Here is a 16,881-nt window from a genome sequence, read left to right on the forward strand (position 1 = left end):
CGAGTGACCACAGTCAAGGTAAGTATTCAGGCCAGTCTTGCGATTTGGACGGCGCCTGAATCACGACCTTGTAGGACAAGGTCGGAATATTTTCGAGGTGACACCAAACACCAAATGCAACTGGAAGACATGGGGATAGCGTACAGTACTCCGTACAGAGTAGGAACGACAATCGCACATCCTCGTTAGCCTTTTCCCGTCGGTGACATGCTTGATTCGGGACGGACTGGTCGAGGCTAGACCGAGTCTCGACCAGTGAGTGAGGGGCATTGGGTGATAAGTTACAACTATCACGAATCAACCGGGGATCCTGGTCGCCGGCTGGACCTTCTTCCCTCCTTCGCCAAGGTGGCTAACAGACTTGCCGTCGTTCGCCATGTCGTCCAAACAACTCTCAAGAGCGATTCCGGCAACAACAATGGTGCGGACGCGTGTAGATCTCAGGACAAATGTCAACTGCTAGTTCTGGATAGTAGTACGTGGTCAGAAATTGCATCTTTTGATGGTGGCCAGGCGCTAGAGTCTTCCTGACCCCCAAATCTGGCCAGTCAACTAGAAGAAGATGTCGTTGACATTTTGGCTGAAGCCGCGTGTGGGCTTGACAAGCCATATTCCGTAGTCATGGCATCAAGAAGATTCTGACACTGATGTTGGGGGGACGCCACTTCAGAGGAATGGATTGCCATTTCCATACTACCTAAGTAGGTAGTAGTAACTAGGTACGCTTAGAAGAAAAGCACCTGCAATCAGACGCTTGTCCTCTACCCGTTGGAATAACCCGTTCAGGCTGACCATCTAAGGGGACGAGGAGAATGTACAGTTACCTTACTCTGTAGGTAGGTACCTAATAAGATAGGTAAGTACCTTAGGTACCTTAGTACGGAGGGTGGACTTTTGTCATAGCCGGAAAGCAGCTACCTAAGGGCCGCCTACAAGTAGCTCTGGGGGCACAGAGGCCCCTTTGGGCGTACCACAAGGGCTTAGTTAGGTTTAGGCGGCAATTAAAAAGTATGATCTGGCGCGGGCTTTCCGAACATCACAGAAGCCTTCGAAGCAAGGATGGTTTAGGTCTAACGCTAAACAAAGCTGGGCAAGCGCGAGGAGCTCGAGGTCTGGGGTCTTTCTCTTTCGAGTTGGTTGGAGGCTGGAAGCAGGGGACTCGTCGCCAGGATCGATTCAATTTCTTACCCGACATATGGCATCATTCTGATTGCTAAAAGGTCTCAAGCGCGCGTGGCTGGCAAGTGCCAACTGGTGACAAGCACCACGAGTTTCAGATAGGGAGCCATGCATCGGCTGCTGCGCGTCATGAACCTCTTTGTATTTGGTGGTTCTTGGGGTTATTGACCCCCGCTTGGACCAGTGTGTCCAAGGCCGTCTTTGGCACGTGTGACGCGTTCTGGCGCCCTTTTGTCTGCATTCACAGTCCTTACTAGTAAGGAGTTCAATACTTGAACATCTGGTCTGGGTAAGTAGGTAAGTATGTATGCTATACGTGCAGTACTAGACATATGCGGATGCGAATACGTAGTGCAGTGGCCTTTGGAAGGATCCAGGGCTGGGGTTGTCAAAGCCTGTCTTCCAGCCTTCCAGGGCATTTGAGTACGAGGCGCCACTCTCGGTTATCCCCCCAACAAAGTCGGTAGTGGTGTCACAAGGGGAGCGGTGTAGCATCATGGGCTTTTCTTCTGCCATGGAATCAATTATTGGCGTTCATTACCGCATGATCTTACCTGTTGAATGGACGAGGATGAGTAGGTCATATTAGCTTTTTGGAGTTTCCCATATCCAGCTGCAAGCACGTCGATCCCGCAGGTCAGACAGAATCTGGACGTCGAGATCTTTCAGCGTGGTAGACGCAGACGTGCTGGAGTGTGCATCGCAGGACGCAGGGCCGATCACAGCCGCCCACGCCGCCCAGCGCCGCAATGCAATGCAGCGAGCGGCTATCATGTTTAAGGTCGCATTGCAGGTCGAAGCCATTGGACTGAATCTGCACACTCTCCTGCCTGTCCCGCTCCCGTGGGGACTGCCGCGGGATCGACGACACCTGTCTCAGGCCACAGGATGTGGTAGTTCCCGGCGCTGCCCGCCTGTCCAATGCAAACTTGGGGAAGCTTGACTGGCAATTTTGCATCCATTTGCAACTCTCGCCCGATCCGCAGCCTTGTCATCTCCTGGCTTTGTTGACGGCGGGAGCGTCTTGCATATGCAAACAAAGTGGTCTTGCGCAGGGGACTGTATGTCTCAACGATGCCCGAGGCCCGTTGTAACCGGACTCCACCAGATCGGCTTATCATCAGGTCAGGTGTGTCCGCATACGGCACATGCTTTTGGAAGACATAAAATTACATTGTGGTGACCTGAGGTGACCGGGGAAGCACGGGCTCCTTGCCTAAAGACTATCTAGCTCCTGTGCATAATCGTATGTACGAGTACTGGATCGCAGTTACCGGTCTCCCTTTAGACGGTATAATGTGCGTGTCGGACATGGCCTTGGGTTCTGTACCCAACGTTACCATTTGCCAGCCGTTTTACAGCTTTACGTGAACCTGGTCCCATAAAATCACGGCTTTGGATGAATCCTGACTGGGCCACTGATGGTGGTTGGGATCTTGAGACCCTCAACTCCCCTAATTTTGCCTGGTTTGAAGTCGCATCATGACTGGGCGAGGGACAGTTGCATTTCCAAGACCAACTTGTCAGCTTGTGGTAGGCCGAAGAGTGTTTTGTCGTCTAGCCGTCGCTTGTGGACTTGGTAGACTTCCGAATCGAATCCGACATTTTTGATGCGTTGGCAAGTCCTGATTTGTGGATCCAAGCATGAGCCAATCCACAAAGTATAACCCCGCCCCGAGCGGTCGTCCAGGCCAGACGTGAATCATGCCAATCACGCCCACGATTAGTCGATCCGTCTCCCCCAGCTCGTCCCCCAACGTTGCACGGGTCTGACCTCGTGAGGCTGTACAGTAGTAGAAGAGCTGTGTCTCTGTGAGCCCAAGCCAAAAAAAATCCAAGCCTAGCATTCCAGGAGGCGGGGGGGACGGAGGTTGCAACTTGCGGAGGATGGCACTGATGGCTTTCTGGCTTTGTGGCTTTCTTTCCTGAATCTGACAACATTGAATTCCTTGTCTACCGAAGCTGACCACGAGTGAGTACCTTGAGAACTCGTACCTTCTGTGCCAGTCGTGCCTACTCACCTACTTACTACTCCGTACTTCGATTGTCCTTTCCTTCTGTGGGCCCCGAGACAGCCATGACAGCCACGACAGCCCCCGTGAGCCCACATTCCTTCCTCCTTGTCACTTTTCGGCACTACTCCGTACAGGCACCTGGCACCCAAGCAATCAGGTCACCCCGAACCAAAACGCCCCGTTACTGACGCCTGTCCAACTGGCAACTTGGCCTCGCTGGTTCAACGTCCCTCCCTTGGGTCCTTCATCCACGCGTGCCAGGCTTATCCAGGCTGCCAAGGCACCAGCTTTGATGGATTTTCATGTCGTACTGCAGCTCCCACGCCTCTGGGTGGAATTGACCGCCATTGCCGCCCTCACATTCATCAATGTACCAACTGTATTAGGTAGGAAAAGGGTTTGTGGTAGTCGATGGTCATGCGATATTCAGCCTTTCGCCTCGTTGGCCCCAAACACCAGCCTTGAAGCACGCACGGCACCCAGCACCATCGTACTGCCATGCACTGCACCGCAACGCAACGCAACGCAAAGTACCGCGCTACATTCGCTCCAGTGCCCTGCACTATCCTATCCTTTCCTGCCTAAGTTGCAGCATTATTTTCCGGCCATGATCTCGCATCGATCGGCGGATGCACGATCAAACGTCCACCCTGGTTTTGTTCCCATGTATTCGTACAGGAGGAAAGTACTCTAGACCAGATCATGACCTTGTGGTACGTCGGTACCTAGTACCTGCTTCGTATTCCGGATTGCAAAGTCAGACCAAGTGCTGTCTCGGTTATCAGAAGGTCGAATCAACGCTCCATTCTGGAAGCGGACCTTTTCGCTGCCAGACATCATCGCAGATTATGGTCATGATTACCAGGGATGTCTCAACGCCCTGTTTCGGATCTTCTTCACTTGGACCGGACGATTGGCTGACGTTGATTCAAGATATGCCGGCACCTTCTCGGAACAGCCTCCCATGCCTATCCCTTGATATGCAGATCACATGTGCATGAGTCCGGACCGGAGCCTAATCCAGGTGTTGGACCAGAGATCCGCATCTTGACTTTTGACAATCAATGCCCATTATTATTATCCACGTTTCTGGACAATTATTTTATTTCACACATTGTTGATTTCCTACTCGACCATCACACAAGTGTGGGGAATCCGCCCTTCATGCCCAACATCCTTCCACTGGTAATCTTCGGGTCGCCAAACTTTTTGAAACAGAGATACGTACTTGCAATCTTCTTGTTCAGTCATTTCGCAAGAACGCCATTCCTCTCTCTCATTGTTGTTCAATAATCCCTCCCTCTTCCGCTTCCCACCTCGCCAGCACTTCGGAAGAATCGAACAAGCGAGGATGACTGGCACCGAGAACGCGCTGCCAACATTGTACGAGTACACATATGCTCGTAAGGTGTGTCACTGCGTCCGCCCCCCTTGATTCCAGGACGTCCGCGCCAGAGTGGCCACGCTGGTCCGCATGTCTGGTAGTCGGCTCCCAGCGTCTACGAAAGGGCTTCCATCACTATGTATTTGCATAATAAATTCCTGTTCAACTTCGTCATGCCTTCATAGGATCGCATGTCGCTCTCTAAACAACTTTCATCGTCTTCTGTTTACATTTGCCTCTTGTCCATCTGGTTGCTCCCTAACCAACTCTCATTCATCATCTCCTCTTGTTTCCTCTGCTCACTCGCCTCCCCATGTCCCACCATATACCCAACTTTCATCGCCTCCTTTTGTGTCCACTGCTCGCATAAGTGCGCTGATTTCTCCGCAAGTATTCACACTCTTTCCCCAAACATCCAGGGCAGTTGGTTGACTTTCCATGGCCGTGAGCGGAAATGGGTCCTTTTCACCAAACTTCTCTAAGGACACCCGCAGTACTTCCCTTACCAGCACCTTCGCTTCCTCACCTTTTCCCTCTCCTTCTCCAGGAGACTGATTGACGCGCAGCACGAGTGCTAGGCTGCTCATGCACCGAAGTGTATCTGGGTGCTCTGTACCAAGCACCATTTTATATCCTTGCAGCGCTCGCCTGCATAGCTTCTCTGCGTCATCATCCCTGCGAATGCCCATCTTCACGCGTGCTAGGTTCCTCATGCTCTCCAGTGTCTCTGGATGCTCCCCCCAAGCAGGATCTCATACCCTCTTAGCACTCGCCTACCTATCTCTTCGGCCTCTTTGTATGGCCTCAGCCATTGGAGCGTCATTACTAGGTTGCTCATGCTCGAAAGTGTATCCAGGTGTTCTGAACCGCGTGTTTTCATATACCCTGCCAACACTCGCCTAGCTAGCCGCTCCACTTCATAATGCTGTCCCCGCTCTGGGAGCAGACGTACTAAGTTAGGTTGCTCATGCACGCAAGTATATCCGGGTGCATTATATTGGGTGTGTTAATGTACGCTACCATCGCTCACCCACCTAGCAGCTCTGCTTAATAACCAGCTCCCTGGTCTTGAAGCAAACGTGCTAAGTAGAGTTTCGAATGAGGAAGGACGAGGCAGTTAGCAGTGTACGAGTAAGCTACGGATACTTGGTCTCAGCATAAGTGGGACTCTGGGTCGGGCCGTTTGGCGCAGGGACGATGGTGAACTAAGCGGCGGTGCTTGCATACGGAGTACGGAGTACAGTGAAAGTGTTTGGATCAAAGCACAGATGGATTCCAAAGCTTGAATTGACTGTAAGTGACGAGAATCTGATCTTTTGCAGATGCCTCCCGCACCGATTGAGTTGCCAGTTAGGATGGACACTTCTACCAACGAGGGGAACTTCTCATAAGCCAAGTTGAGCATGTTGTGGCAGGCACGAGGCAGGCAGTTGCAACCTGGAGTCCAACTCCGCAGTCCTTTGGCTATCAACTCGTCAGGCCAACCTAGACAACAATGTCATGAAGAACCACCAATACCCTTACGAAAACTGTCAAGCTCGCATTTGCGCTCCGAATGAGATGTGGTGCCCATCCTCGTCATGGCAGGATCCTTCGAGAGTCTACGTGCTGCCGGCGCCAACCAACAGCTGCAAAGTGGTCCATTGAAGCGCCGACTGAGGTTGTTCATTGCTGTTCTTCCTTGCTTCACGCTCACTGACATCATCCATCTGTCCTTCGACTTTCCCACATACACGACAGAATTAGGGGAAATGCACCAAGCGATCCGTACCGCGCGCAGCAACGGCGTCGTCATCTTCGCCGCCGCTGGCAACCAAGGCGGCAACCAAGGCGGCAACCAAGGCGTGTGTTGGCCCGTAGACCTGTACAAAAGCGGCGACGTTATCTGCATCAGTTCCTCTAACGACTATGGCGGCCAATCTAGCTTCAACCCTGAAGTTCATCATGACTGGCGGATTTGCACATTGGGTGAAAGTGTCCGTCTTGCCAGCCGGATTCATATAGTTCGCTACAAGTCGTCTATCGGAGCGGATCTTCGTTTACAACAGCTATTGAGTCGGCGATCGGGGCGATTGTGCTTGCTGTGATGGCTAACGCGAACTACAGCGGCCTTGAAGAGGAAAAAGAGCGATTCTTACTGAGGCTTCGCAGAACGAGAGGGATGGAAAGTGTATTGCGCAAGACATGCGTGGATCCGCGGGCATCTCATAGGTAAGGTTCTTTGTACGTTGCACCATGGTTTTTCCTCAGTGAAGAAGACAAGTTTCTGGTTCCTACGATTCTGGGAATTCTGGGAACCATCTGGGAGTCACCATTTCCCTCGGCAAAACAACCAGCACTTGTTTGAGGTTGAGACAATGTCACCAATTCCAGACCAGTACCGTTGTTTAAGGAGCTGGAGACCTACCTCTGAGCCTACCTCTTTGATGTTGAGCGTGCACTCGAGCATCGAGACGCAAAGAGCCGAATGAGCCGAGCCTCTCAACGTTACTTGCCGTCAATATCGTTCGATTCACCGGTTGGGCGTTGGAACATTGACTAAAAGTGGCCTGGACTTTGTTTGAACCTGAAGGCATCTAGACTCTAGTGTAGACATATTGAATTCAGGGTCTTATTGAGGGCTCCTGCGGCATGAATCGTGGTTTTAAATAGTGAGCCTTGTAGCTATTGTATGTATCCACATGCTTTCATCTCCGTTTTCTCGCCGTGCGTTTCCACAGTAATAGCCTTCTAGCATGAAGAGTCTACTTCTGTGTCGTAACAGAGAAATTGGCCTTCAAATCGAGACATCACATCCTGGCACATGGCGCCCAAACGAAGCAGTCGTGGACGATTTTCGGGCATGTGATTTCCAAGCATGTCCTCCTCAACGGGAGTCCTTGACACTTCTGTCATGATGACAGGTATGTGTTGACTGTCCCAAAATCTTTTAACTCGGAATTCGCGTGGAATGTTTTACCTGCATGCCGTTTCAATTCTTTTCACCAAATCCCGGAGCCCGTAGGAAGAATCATCGTACACCCTTCCCTGTGTGCCTCCAAGAAGTTGCATCGGCAAAGGACTTCAAGGCGTAGGTCGCAGGAAAACATGGGCAACTCCACGCTAGTGAGCTAAGGGGCGCAAGTCTTCCCATCGTCGACTCTGATTTCAATTCCGCGTTTGCAAAGGTAGGATGGACTTTGTGCCAAAGCCGACAATCAGGTTCATCCTGTGGGCATAACGAAGCGTCTCTTCTCACACAGGATTGGTAAGATTTTTTCGCGCCAGGGGTCCAATTTGGCGTGGCCTCATGGCTGCCTCATGGTTGGGTGTAAACTTCGTCGTGCAGGCGTGTGAGATGGCAGAAGAAGACTCCGTGAATGGATCGGAACTGCCCAACCCTGTATATCTCAAGGGGGCTTGATGGCCATGAGAGTGCAGGCTCATCATTCATGAATGTATATTGGTAGGGCGCATTCAGAATCGTGGGAGACTGCAAACCACCATTATTGCCGCCTGTCAATAGTCTTCATCGTATGCGCCATCTTCGTCTCCTTCTTCGCCACCTCCCGCCGCGGCAGGTCGACTTGTCCTTGCTGTAGCATAATCACTGAATTTTCTGTCATCTTCTGCTTCTTGGGCCGCTGCCTCTTGCGCCACGTTTTCACACGCGTCGATCCAGTCCGAATAGACATCCACGGCGGCAGACAAGTAGTTGATGCCTGTCTGGAATCTTTGACCACATACTTTGCAATGGAGATTGCCAACGCCGGCTTTCTTATCGAGTTTGACTTGGATGGCCTTTTCGTGGTTACAGAACAGGCATGTGAAGTTGACCGCCAGAGGTTCTCGCTGAGAGTTGTTAGCACGCGTTGCAAGAACAAAACATAAAAGATTCACCCACCTTTTTGGGTCCAGCCGGTTTGGTCGCCTTGCTTTTCCTCTTGCCCTGTGAAGACGAATTAGAGCTCTGCCGAGGAGAGTGTTGAATTGGAACTTACCATGATTGCAGTGTAGGTTGGACGGTTTCTAATGGGATATAGACAAAGAATTGAAGTTCCAAATGAAACCCAAGATGCGTTGAACAGGCTCAAGAACTGAGGATCGTGATGGGATAGGATGGGATGAATGAAAGGTGGTCTGTGGAGAATCAACGCGCAGTCAAAGATGGTGAATTTAATTAATGTCACCTCACGTGCCAGTGCTTGGAGGGTGGACGGCAATCAGCAATGAGGGGCAATTGTTTGCAGAACCAGAGAGCTCTTTGTCGCCTGGATTAGCTTTTATTTTAGTGCCTTCTCAAGCCCGAGTGGCCCAATCTGGCCCTGGAGAAGACTCTTTGGTGGACGATTGAATCCTCCAAGCCTGGTGCCCCTGGTGCTTATCCCCGCTAGGTACCATTCCATCAACCCCGGGCTGCGTGGGTGCCCACTGTGCTCTGCCAGGCATAGGCGGCACCCCAGGAAACCAAAGGCCCCTCTTATCGAAGCGGCCAACCCCGATAACCAAGAGCCAATAGGCAGCAACCCCAACTCATCTGTGCCCCTCGACAATACGACCGTGGCAGCAAGAGAAACGTCATTCAAACCCATACTATTCAATTTGCTGTCCAAAGTCTTTCTTGTATGCAGATTCCTTTGTTTCATTGAATTGTTACAGGCTTGACTGCTTCCTATCTTTGTCTAACGTCAGCAGACCATATTCCCAGCTCTCTACACAATATTATATCCTTCAACCAGACACATTTGGCATCATTATCAGCGTCATCAACAACACCAACACCACCACCACAACCACCACCATGTCTACCACCCAGCAAGCTCTAGAGAGCAATGCAGTTCTTGGCAACACACTCATTGAGATTCTGTCTACCCTCAAGACAATGCAAAAAGATCATGCTCTTCTAGCCGCCAGCGTCGAGAGCTTGCAGAGCAGAGTGGATGTCTCCAGCACCGTCAATGAGCTACGTGGAGGGACCGGAACTTCCGGCAGGAACAGAGTCAAAGAATCCCCAAGCCTGGATCCCGCACAGCTGGCAAAGTCTGCGAATGGCGCTGCATCACCTCCACAAGAGTCAACAGTCCTTGCTCCTCGAGCACCGTCGTCTCCACATGCGAGGAAGACTTCCATCACCTCTCGAATCATCCTGACTACTTATCCTGGTCAGTCAGGAATCGATCCCATACCACTTGAATGGGGTTTATCAGATCCTCTTCTGAGAGGCCCAGTGGTCGTCAGCAGACATCAGAACACCATCCGAAGAAGGAATGCAATTGGCGCTCACGGAGGTTCGTATTCCATCTACCATGCTTTGGCCGTTGCCAGCAACAACCTCGATCTCGAGCATAAGCCGGACTTTACCAATACCGAGCCAGCTGTATCTATTGGCCCCTTTCCTTCCTGGGGCGATGGAAAGAAGATAGTGGCCATGGATCCATTTGGCCATCTGGCTCCCTGGCTGTACAAAGATAACATCCAAGGACAAGACGTCGACATTCGACCTACCATTGCAGTCACCAGAGCACACATGAAGATTCCCGAACTTGAACAATCAGTCAAGGCTGGCCGCCTCAAGCCGGATGGAAAAATCTGTCTTAACGAATCTGGAGAATTGAACGTGACCAAATTCGCTGTCGAGCCTGTCTGGTATCTTCCAGGAGTGGCTGAGCGATTTGGGATCGAGGAGGCCGCGCTTCGTCGCGCTCTGTTCGAGCACACTGGTGGGTCATATCCTGAGCTGATCACCCGGAACGACATCAAGGTCTTTATGCCTCCAATCGGCGGTTTGACAGTCTACTGCTTCGGCGACCCCGCTAAGATGTCCAATCCCAACGTCCGTCTTGCTCTACGCGTCCACGACGAATGTAATGGTAGTGATGTCTTTGGGTCTGACATCTGCACCTGTCGACCATATCTGATCTTTGGCATTGAAGAGGCCGTCAAGGAAGCACAGAACGGAGGATCCGGGGTGGTGATCTACTTCCGTAAGGAAGGTCGCGCCCTGGGTGAAGTGACCAAGTATCTGGTGTACAACGCTCGCAAGCGTGGAGCCGATAAAGCAAGCGAATATTTCAAGCGCACAGAGAATATTGCGGGCGTCAAAGACATGCGATTCCAGGCCCTGATGCCTGATATCTTGCACTGGCTCGGCATTCAAAAGATTGACCGTATGCTGAGTATGTCCAACATGAAGCACGACGCTATTGTCGAACAGGGTATTCCCATCCACGAACGCGTGCCTATCCCCGATGAAATGATCCCCGAGGATTCTCGAGTCGAGATCGATGCCAAGATTCACGCTGGATACTTTACAACGGGTAAGGTCATGACTGTGGAGGAATTGGGCGCCGTCCAGGGCCGTAGTTGGGACGATATTGAGCATTGAGCACTGAATCCTGAGACTTGAGGGCAAGGCTTTGGTATGCATTTGCATGGCCATGAAAGGGAAACCATTTGATGGAATAAAGGGGGAATCATTTCCTACGCGGGAATATCATGTAGTCACTTGAAATAAACAAGACGATAGTACACGATTCTTCCAGATGTTACATTTTTAGCTTCGTCTTCTTCTGAACCCCGAGTCGTCAGGCGACAGCAGTGGTATGCAACCGGCGGTAGCTACCTCATCATACCACTACGTTGGTGGGGGATCAAGGAGCGTGGCGGCTTTCCATTCTTCTCCGCAAGCATATGCATGCAACCCAAGCCCTACTCCTTGATCCATGGCTCGGCAAAGGTTCCCACCCAGTCCTCGACCTCCTGTCTGAGGGTGAGAATGTCTGGCACATCGGTGCCGTCTTTGAGATATTCTGTGAAGACCTTGACCGCAGCTGGATTCTTCTTGCCTTGGGCTTGGGCATCATCCTTGGCCAGCTTGTCCACCTTGAGCGCGATTGACACGGCACGATCCACGATTTCGGCCACACGAGTAAAGTCAGAGGCTTGAAAGCCTCGAGTTGTCATCGCCGGCGAGCCCATACGCAATCCGCCGGGCTTGAGCGCTGACTTGTCACCAGGCACTGTGTTCTTGTTGGCGGCCACACCGCATAGTTCTAGGACCCGCTCGACACGAGCTCCATCGATGCCTTTGGATTTCAAATCCACCAGGACAAGGTGGTTGTCGGTGCCACCAGAGACAATGTTGTAGCCTAGCCCACTGGACGAGGATCCACTACCAAGTCGGTCTGACAGTGCCTTGGCATTCGTGAGAACGGTCTTTTGGTATTCCTTGAATTCACTGCTCTGAGCTTGTTTCAGGGCCACAGCAAGAGCGGTAATGGTGTGGTTGTGGGGGCCACCTTGGTGTCCAGGGAACACTGAGGAGTTGATGGGCCCTTCAAGGTCATAAAATTCTTTTTCTCCCTTCTTATTGACACGGCGGACGCCTTTCCGGTAGAAGATCATGGCGCCGCGTGGCCCACGAAGTGATTTATGGGTGGTGGTCGTCACAACGTCGGAATATTCAAAAGGAGAGGGAATGACGTCCGCAGCGACAAGACCGGAAATATGTGCCATATCCGACAGAAGGTATGCGCCGACTTCATCAGCAATAGCCCGGAATTGTTTGTAGTCGATCAGTCGGCTATATGCGGATGTCCCGGCAATGATGATCTTGGGACGATATAGAAGAGCATTTTCTCTCAACTTGGCGTAGTCAATCAATCCAGTGGACTCGTCCAGACGGTAAGGGAAGGTCTCAAAGTACTTGGAGATCATAGAGATTTTCTTGGTCGGAGTCTGGTAGCCGTGGGATAAGTGGCCGCCGTGTGGCAGGTCTAGACCCATGATCCTCTCATGAGTGTTGAGCAGAGCAGAGTAGGCGTAGAGATTGGCCGGGGAGCCCGACAATGCTATCGAATGTTAGAACTGTCGATAGGGATTTTATTGTCTGGCTCACGTTGAACATTGACTCCCCATTCTTCGGGATCGAGACGATATGTCTGCAAAGCTCGCTTCTGACATAAACGTTCGGAGGCGTCGATGTGCTCATTTCCACCGTAATAACGCGCACCAGGGTAGCCTTCAGAGTATTTGTCTATGGAGTGGTGGTTAGAGGCCAACGATTTTGGGAATGAGGATTATGAGCTGTCATACTTTGCATTACGCTACCCAGAGCGTCGAGGACTGCTTGAGACGTAAAATTCTCGGAAGGGATCAAATTGATAAAATGCTTTTGTCGTTTGATTTCCTGGTTGGAGTCAGTGCCTGTTCGAGAGCATGAAGTGGGCGAGGTACCTTCTGCAGAATCTGGTAAATTTCTGGGTCTGCTTCTCGCAGGTGGTCGCCGAGTAGCTGAACAGGTCATCAATATGCATTCGAGAATGGTTACTGGTGGGCCAAGATACCTTGTTCTGTACCTCAGACTGAGGTGAAGCCATTGCCCTTGACGTTGAGATGGAGCGGATGGGTACTCTGCACGAGAGACATATTGGCGACCTCGCGGACTTCAACGATGAGAAAAGTCTTGTGGTAGTATTTGCACCTGCCATGATGGACGATGATAAGGAATGTTGATGAAGTTGGGGCTTGATATCTGGACAAATGGCCGAGATGAGGAGGTTCGTACGGCTCTTCCACCTTCGGTTTGAACAATCGAGTTCAACGTGGTTCTAGACCGCCTTGACGTACGGTGTCACTCTCGCAAAAGAGCCCAAGACGTATGGAGCCTCGAATTGAGCGTTGATACCAGTACATGTAGTCCAAAAACTCTGGAGGGGTGGCGGAAGCTCTTTGAAGTCGTCGTACAATCCCAGCGTCGGGTCACGTGCGGGCTGGTCTCCGTGCGGCGCATAGTCCGCTCCTTCCCCAGGCAAGTCACTGCAATTAGCCCGCCCTACGATTTGGCTTCTGGCATTCTGATTGGCTGCTTCGGCTACTCCTCGCTACCTGTGAGAAGACTCTTGGACGCGGCTTCTGACGAGGCAATTACACAAAATATCTGCTCCGATCAAGGCACAGATTACATTTATCGGCAGCTAGACTGTAGACTTTTCAGCTGCCAACTCACTCAAGTGGATTTCTTGTTCGTCTCCCCAGGAGCTCTATCAATAAGCCAACATCTTTGCAAGTTTCTATATTGAGAACAATTTGCTCGATCTCTTCCATTAGGTCGTGGTCAATGACGTCCTTCATGAGGTCCCGCCATTTTGCAACAATCTCATCATTCGAGATTGGCGGCTGGAACCCTCTGGCAGCCTCAACCTCATGCTGTAGTTCAGTGCCGTTGTCCAAGGTGATGGTAACACGTTGGTGCATCCACTTGAACTCGTCGTTGCTTTCGCACGTCGTCTTGCCAACGAGGTTCCAAATCATGTCTCTGTCCAGTGCGTCGTGGCGAAACTGAGCGGCCAGCACTTGGCGGTCAACAAGTTGTGTTGCACCAACATACGCATTGCTCATTTGGGCTCCGGTGGCGGTCAGAGGACGTGTCTCGATTGCCCATCCCCCATGATGGTACATGGCCTCGCCCATCTCGATGCGAATATGTTGGATAGCCTGCAAGTTTTCTAACTCGACTGGAAACCTTCGCTGAAGACCTTCAATACAATCAATGGTAGGGTGAGTGCCGGCCATAGCCGCGTGGGGCTTGACTCGAATCCCATTCGTTTTCCATTCAATTCCCAAGTCCTTGTCGATCTCTTCGACGAGATACTGGGGCGATTTCCCATTACCCGCCGAGAACTGGGCGAGAAATCCTCCATAGGGGCGGTCATAGACCTTCTTGATACCCACATACCCATGCTGGGCAAGCAGGGTTGCGAATAGACCATTTCTCGCCGCGAACCCATGTTGCATTCGTTTGACTTCGCTCTCGTACTGCGCGGACATCAGCCCACATGCTTGTGTACACGCGATACCTAGAGCATCTTCAATATTGTCTTCGGGAAGTTGCAGAAGCTTGCAAGCAGATGCTGCGGCAGCAGAAGGCCCAAACACCGCTCCTGAGTGCCAACCCTTGGTCAGTATATGACCACCGTGGAGACCAATGCCCACCCGAGGTCCAACCTCATATCCAACGATAGTACTGAGCAGAAAGTCGTTGCCTGACATCGACACGGCGCTGCCCCGTTCGCTGACGTGCTCCACAGCAGCGAAGAGGGTAGGCAGGATGATGGAATTGGAGTGTAGAGGCGCTTCACTGTGCCAATCGTCCAATTCAAACCCCTGGATGAAAGTGCTGTTTAGCAGCGCTGCTGATATAGGGCTGATTTTCTGCGATGCAACATCAGCAAGTTGAACCTCTCGTCTTCTGTGGGCCATCCGCTGGCCTACCTTTTCCCAGCCGATGATTGTCACCGGTCCTTCTGGTTCCATATCTACCACTGCCTGAGCAGCTTTTTCAGACCATGGCAAATGAGCGCCAACAAGTGCGCAAGCAAGGCCATCGAGGATCAAGTACTTGGCTCTCATTTGTATCTCGCCAGGGACGTCTTGGAGCCTGACGCTTTCGATCCATTCGCATAGCCTTGCGGTATGGCTCTTTTGTGCGATGGGAGTTTTGTCTGTCATGATTTATATGAAGTGAGAGAACTCCTGGTACTACTTTGCTCTATCAACTCTTAGGGATGGAGAGAGCGATATTGAAGCTAGCCGTCAGCATGCTTGATCAAATGTGTTCCTGTAGTGCTTGCTTATATCCGTTCATGGTATTCAGCATGTGTTCATATGGTCTAGGTTTCTCATTGGCTCTCTGACTCCAGACCTTTTCGGCCCGGAATGAACGGCGCGTGATTGCTCAGGATAATGGCATGTCCCTGAATACATCTCACTGGGTACGTCATCTTCATACCTACTAAGGTTGTTGGAAAGTGTTTTCAATGGGGGCATCGTCCTTTACTGGTGATGATCCACGCATCAATGGAGGCCATACCGAATGTGACACTTTGATCACACTCTTGAGTTGGAGATTGCAAGCTTCTCGGTCCAATAAATCACGCATGTCCGTCTATCGAGAGGGGTTACCCCTCTACATAGAATCGATGGCAAGGTCGAAGGAAGCAGAGCTGGATCTAGAGGTGCCACAGTCATTTGATGGTAGTATGTTTTGGTCGACTACAATTGGTCTCTTTGACGGGCCGAAAGACAAGGAAGTCAGCCCATCGCAGACGGAGGGTACTTCGTTTCGTGGATGTGCTTGGACCAGTGGAATAGTTCTAGAAGGGTGGATAATTCATTGATACAGGCACAGACTTGTGAATGTTTCGTCAGATCTCAAGAAGCAGATGGAGATTTCGATGCAAGAGAGTCTGTAGTAGCCAGGAGTAAAGTAATGAATATGTAGTAGTGTCGTGAGTGTGGACCTTGATATCTGGTCTGCCAGATGGAAAGATCATAATGTCACGTGATGAGCGTCATAAGGAAGGTCTGCCGAAGGTAATCAAATCCGTCAAATTCCCACCAACTGCTCTTTATTATTTCCCTTCTTCTCTTCACAACTAAATCCAAGATGAAGAGCACCTCTACGTCTGTCATCAGCACTCGCGCTTTGGCTTCGGCCAGAGGTCTGTGGGCGATGCTGTCATATCCCGGGTCCAAAACCACCATTTAAGGGATAATTTGAATTTACTGATTGGACAATGTTGTTAAACGCCGTACAGAGGCTCATTCTGCTTAGCCCGTGGGCTGCTTCTTCTCGTCATTCCCAGAGTTAACCTAGATTTCACAATGTGATAAAGACTGTCTTGATCATAAGCCTCTACAAGACCACTTTGTGTGACCACGAATTTCATCTGGACTGGATTCATGCAAAACGTGACTGGTATTTCTCATGGCAACGAGAAGAACATGCGATGTCTTATTTCATATGATCAGCTTAAGCTTGACCGTCCCCAGTCTGGACGTCGACAATGGATAGTGAAGGTCAAGGTCGAGGTGAAGGTCGAGGTGAAGGTCGAGGTGAAGGTCGAGGTGAAGGTCGAGGTGAAGGTCGAGGTGAAGGTCGAGGTGAAGGTGCTACACAAAGGTCTCATTATCACCAGTCTGCACGTCGACAATGGACAGTGAAGATGGGGTGGGAGGCGAAGGTGAAGCGCCTCACGAGTCTGACAGTCGACAATGGACAGCGAAGGTAAAGCGTGAACTCACATGGCACTGAAATCGGTATATATGTATCGTTGTTGTGATCACTTCTTACTTCTTACACACACTTTTTGTTGCGACTGCCTCACCTTGACTTTGCGCTCAAGGTAACCCATTCGCTCCTCCCCGTGACCTCTACCAAGTTTTCAATTCTTCCCTTGTCTTGCTCTTGTTCGCAGGTACATTTTCCCATTGAATACTTTCACCATCCGCCCTTTCCTGACCTCTCATATCTTCTCGACATCG

General features: G+C 51.1%; 6 protein-coding genes across 7 annotated transcripts; 3 read left to right on the plus strand and 3 right to left on the minus strand.

The window, feature by feature from the left end:
- Window positions 1–3,633: 3,633 nt before the first annotated feature.
- On the plus strand, window positions 3,634–4,742 carry PV10_05547 (uncharacterized protein). The gene is made up of 2 exons (XM_016370229.1): window positions 3,634–3,907; window positions 4,128–4,742. Exons 1-2 carry the CDS (start codon window positions 3,824–3,826, stop codon window positions 4,485–4,487), a joined length of 444 nt encoding a protein of 147 aa, XP_016222522.1. The 5' UTR covers window positions 3,634–3,823; the 3' UTR covers window positions 4,488–4,742.
- Window positions 4,743–6,158: 1,416 nt separating this feature from the next.
- PV10_05548 (uncharacterized protein) lies at window positions 6,159–6,665 on the plus strand (the record flags this gene model as incomplete). The annotated part of the gene is made up of 1 exon (XM_016370230.1): window positions 6,159–6,665. The coding sequence occupies one exon, from the start codon at window positions 6,159–6,161 to the stop codon at window positions 6,663–6,665; it is 507 nt and encodes a 168-aa protein (XP_016222523.1).
- Window positions 6,666–7,132: 467 nt separating this feature from the next.
- PV10_05549 (uncharacterized protein) lies at window positions 7,133–8,691 on the minus strand. The gene is made up of 3 exons (XM_016370231.1): window positions 8,559–8,691; window positions 8,462–8,506; window positions 7,133–8,409 (listed from the first exon to the last, which is right to left on the minus strand). The coding sequence occupies exons 1-3, from the start codon at window positions 8,559–8,561 to the stop codon at window positions 8,077–8,079; spliced, it is 381 nt and encodes a 126-aa protein (XP_016222524.1). The 5' UTR covers window positions 8,562–8,691; the 3' UTR covers window positions 7,133–8,076.
- Window positions 8,692–9,158: 467 nt separating this feature from the next.
- PV10_05550 (uncharacterized protein) lies at window positions 9,159–11,087 on the plus strand. The gene has a single exon (XM_016370232.1). The coding sequence runs from the start codon at window positions 9,359–9,361 to the stop codon at window positions 10,940–10,942; it is 1,584 nt and encodes a 527-aa protein (XP_016222525.1). The 5' UTR covers window positions 9,159–9,358; the 3' UTR covers window positions 10,943–11,087.
- On the minus strand, window positions 10,826–13,247 carry PV10_05551 (uncharacterized protein). The gene is made up of 5 exons (XM_016370233.1): window positions 12,903–13,247; window positions 12,793–12,849; window positions 12,652–12,745; window positions 12,455–12,592; window positions 10,826–12,407 (listed from the first exon to the last, which is right to left on the minus strand). Exons 1-5 carry the CDS (start codon window positions 13,044–13,046, stop codon window positions 11,266–11,268), a joined length of 1,575 nt encoding a protein of 524 aa, XP_016222526.1. The 5' UTR covers window positions 13,047–13,247; the 3' UTR covers window positions 10,826–11,265.
- Window positions 13,248–13,413: 166 nt separating this feature from the next.
- Window positions 13,414–15,798, minus strand: PV10_05552. Of its 2 annotated transcripts, XM_016370235.1 has the most exons (2): window positions 14,830–15,798; window positions 13,414–14,769 (listed from the first exon to the last, which is right to left on the minus strand). In XM_016370235.1, exons 1-2 carry the CDS (start codon window positions 15,064–15,066, stop codon window positions 13,561–13,563), a joined length of 1,446 nt encoding a protein of 481 aa, XP_016222528.1. In that variant the 5' UTR covers window positions 15,067–15,798; the 3' UTR covers window positions 13,414–13,560. The 2 variants fall into 2 exon arrangements, with proteins under 2 accessions (XP_016222528.1, XP_016222527.1); XM_016370234.1 differs by having other exon boundaries at window positions 13,414–15,798.
- Between the last annotated feature and the right edge of the window lie 1,083 nt (window positions 15,799–16,881).

This window comes from Exophiala mesophila, assembly GCF_000836275.1.
Source record: "Exophiala mesophila strain CBS 40295 unplaced genomic scaffold supercont1.4, whole genome shotgun sequence".
Taxonomy (NCBI): Eukaryota; Fungi; Ascomycota; class Eurotiomycetes; order Chaetothyriales; family Herpotrichiellaceae; genus Exophiala; species Exophiala mesophila.

Coding starts and splice junctions, on each gene's coding strand:
- PV10_05551 (XM_016370233.1), bottom strand. CDS start 13,046: ATGGCAGGTGCAAATACTACCACAAGACTTTTCTCATCGTTGAAGTCC. Junction 12,593..12,651: donor TCTGGGTAGCGTAATGCAAA/GTATGACAGCTC, acceptor ACCACTCCATAG/ACAAATACTCTGAAGGCTAC. Junction 12,408..12,454: donor ATGGGGAGTCAATGTTCAAC/GTGAGCCAGACA, acceptor AACATTCGATAG/CATTGTCGGGCTCCCCGGCC.
- PV10_05552 (XM_016370234.1), bottom strand. CDS start 15,066: ATGACAGACAAAACTCCCATCGCACAAAAGAGCCATACCGCAAGGCTA.
- PV10_05549 (XM_016370231.1), bottom strand. Junction 8,410..8,461: donor AACCGGCTGGACCCAAAAAG/GTGGGTGAATCT, acceptor AACAACTCTCAG/CGAGAACCTCTGGCGGTCAA.
- PV10_05550 (XM_016370232.1), top strand. CDS start 9,359: ATGTCTACCACCCAGCAAGCTCTAGAGAGCAATGCAGTTCTTGGCAAC.
- PV10_05547 (XM_016370229.1), top strand. CDS start 3,824: ATGCACGATCAAACGTCCACCCTGGTTTTGTTCCCATGTATTCGTACA. Junction 3,908..4,127: donor GACCAGATCATGACCTTGTG/GTACGTCGGTAC, acceptor CGTTGATTCAAG/ATATGCCGGCACCTTCTCGG.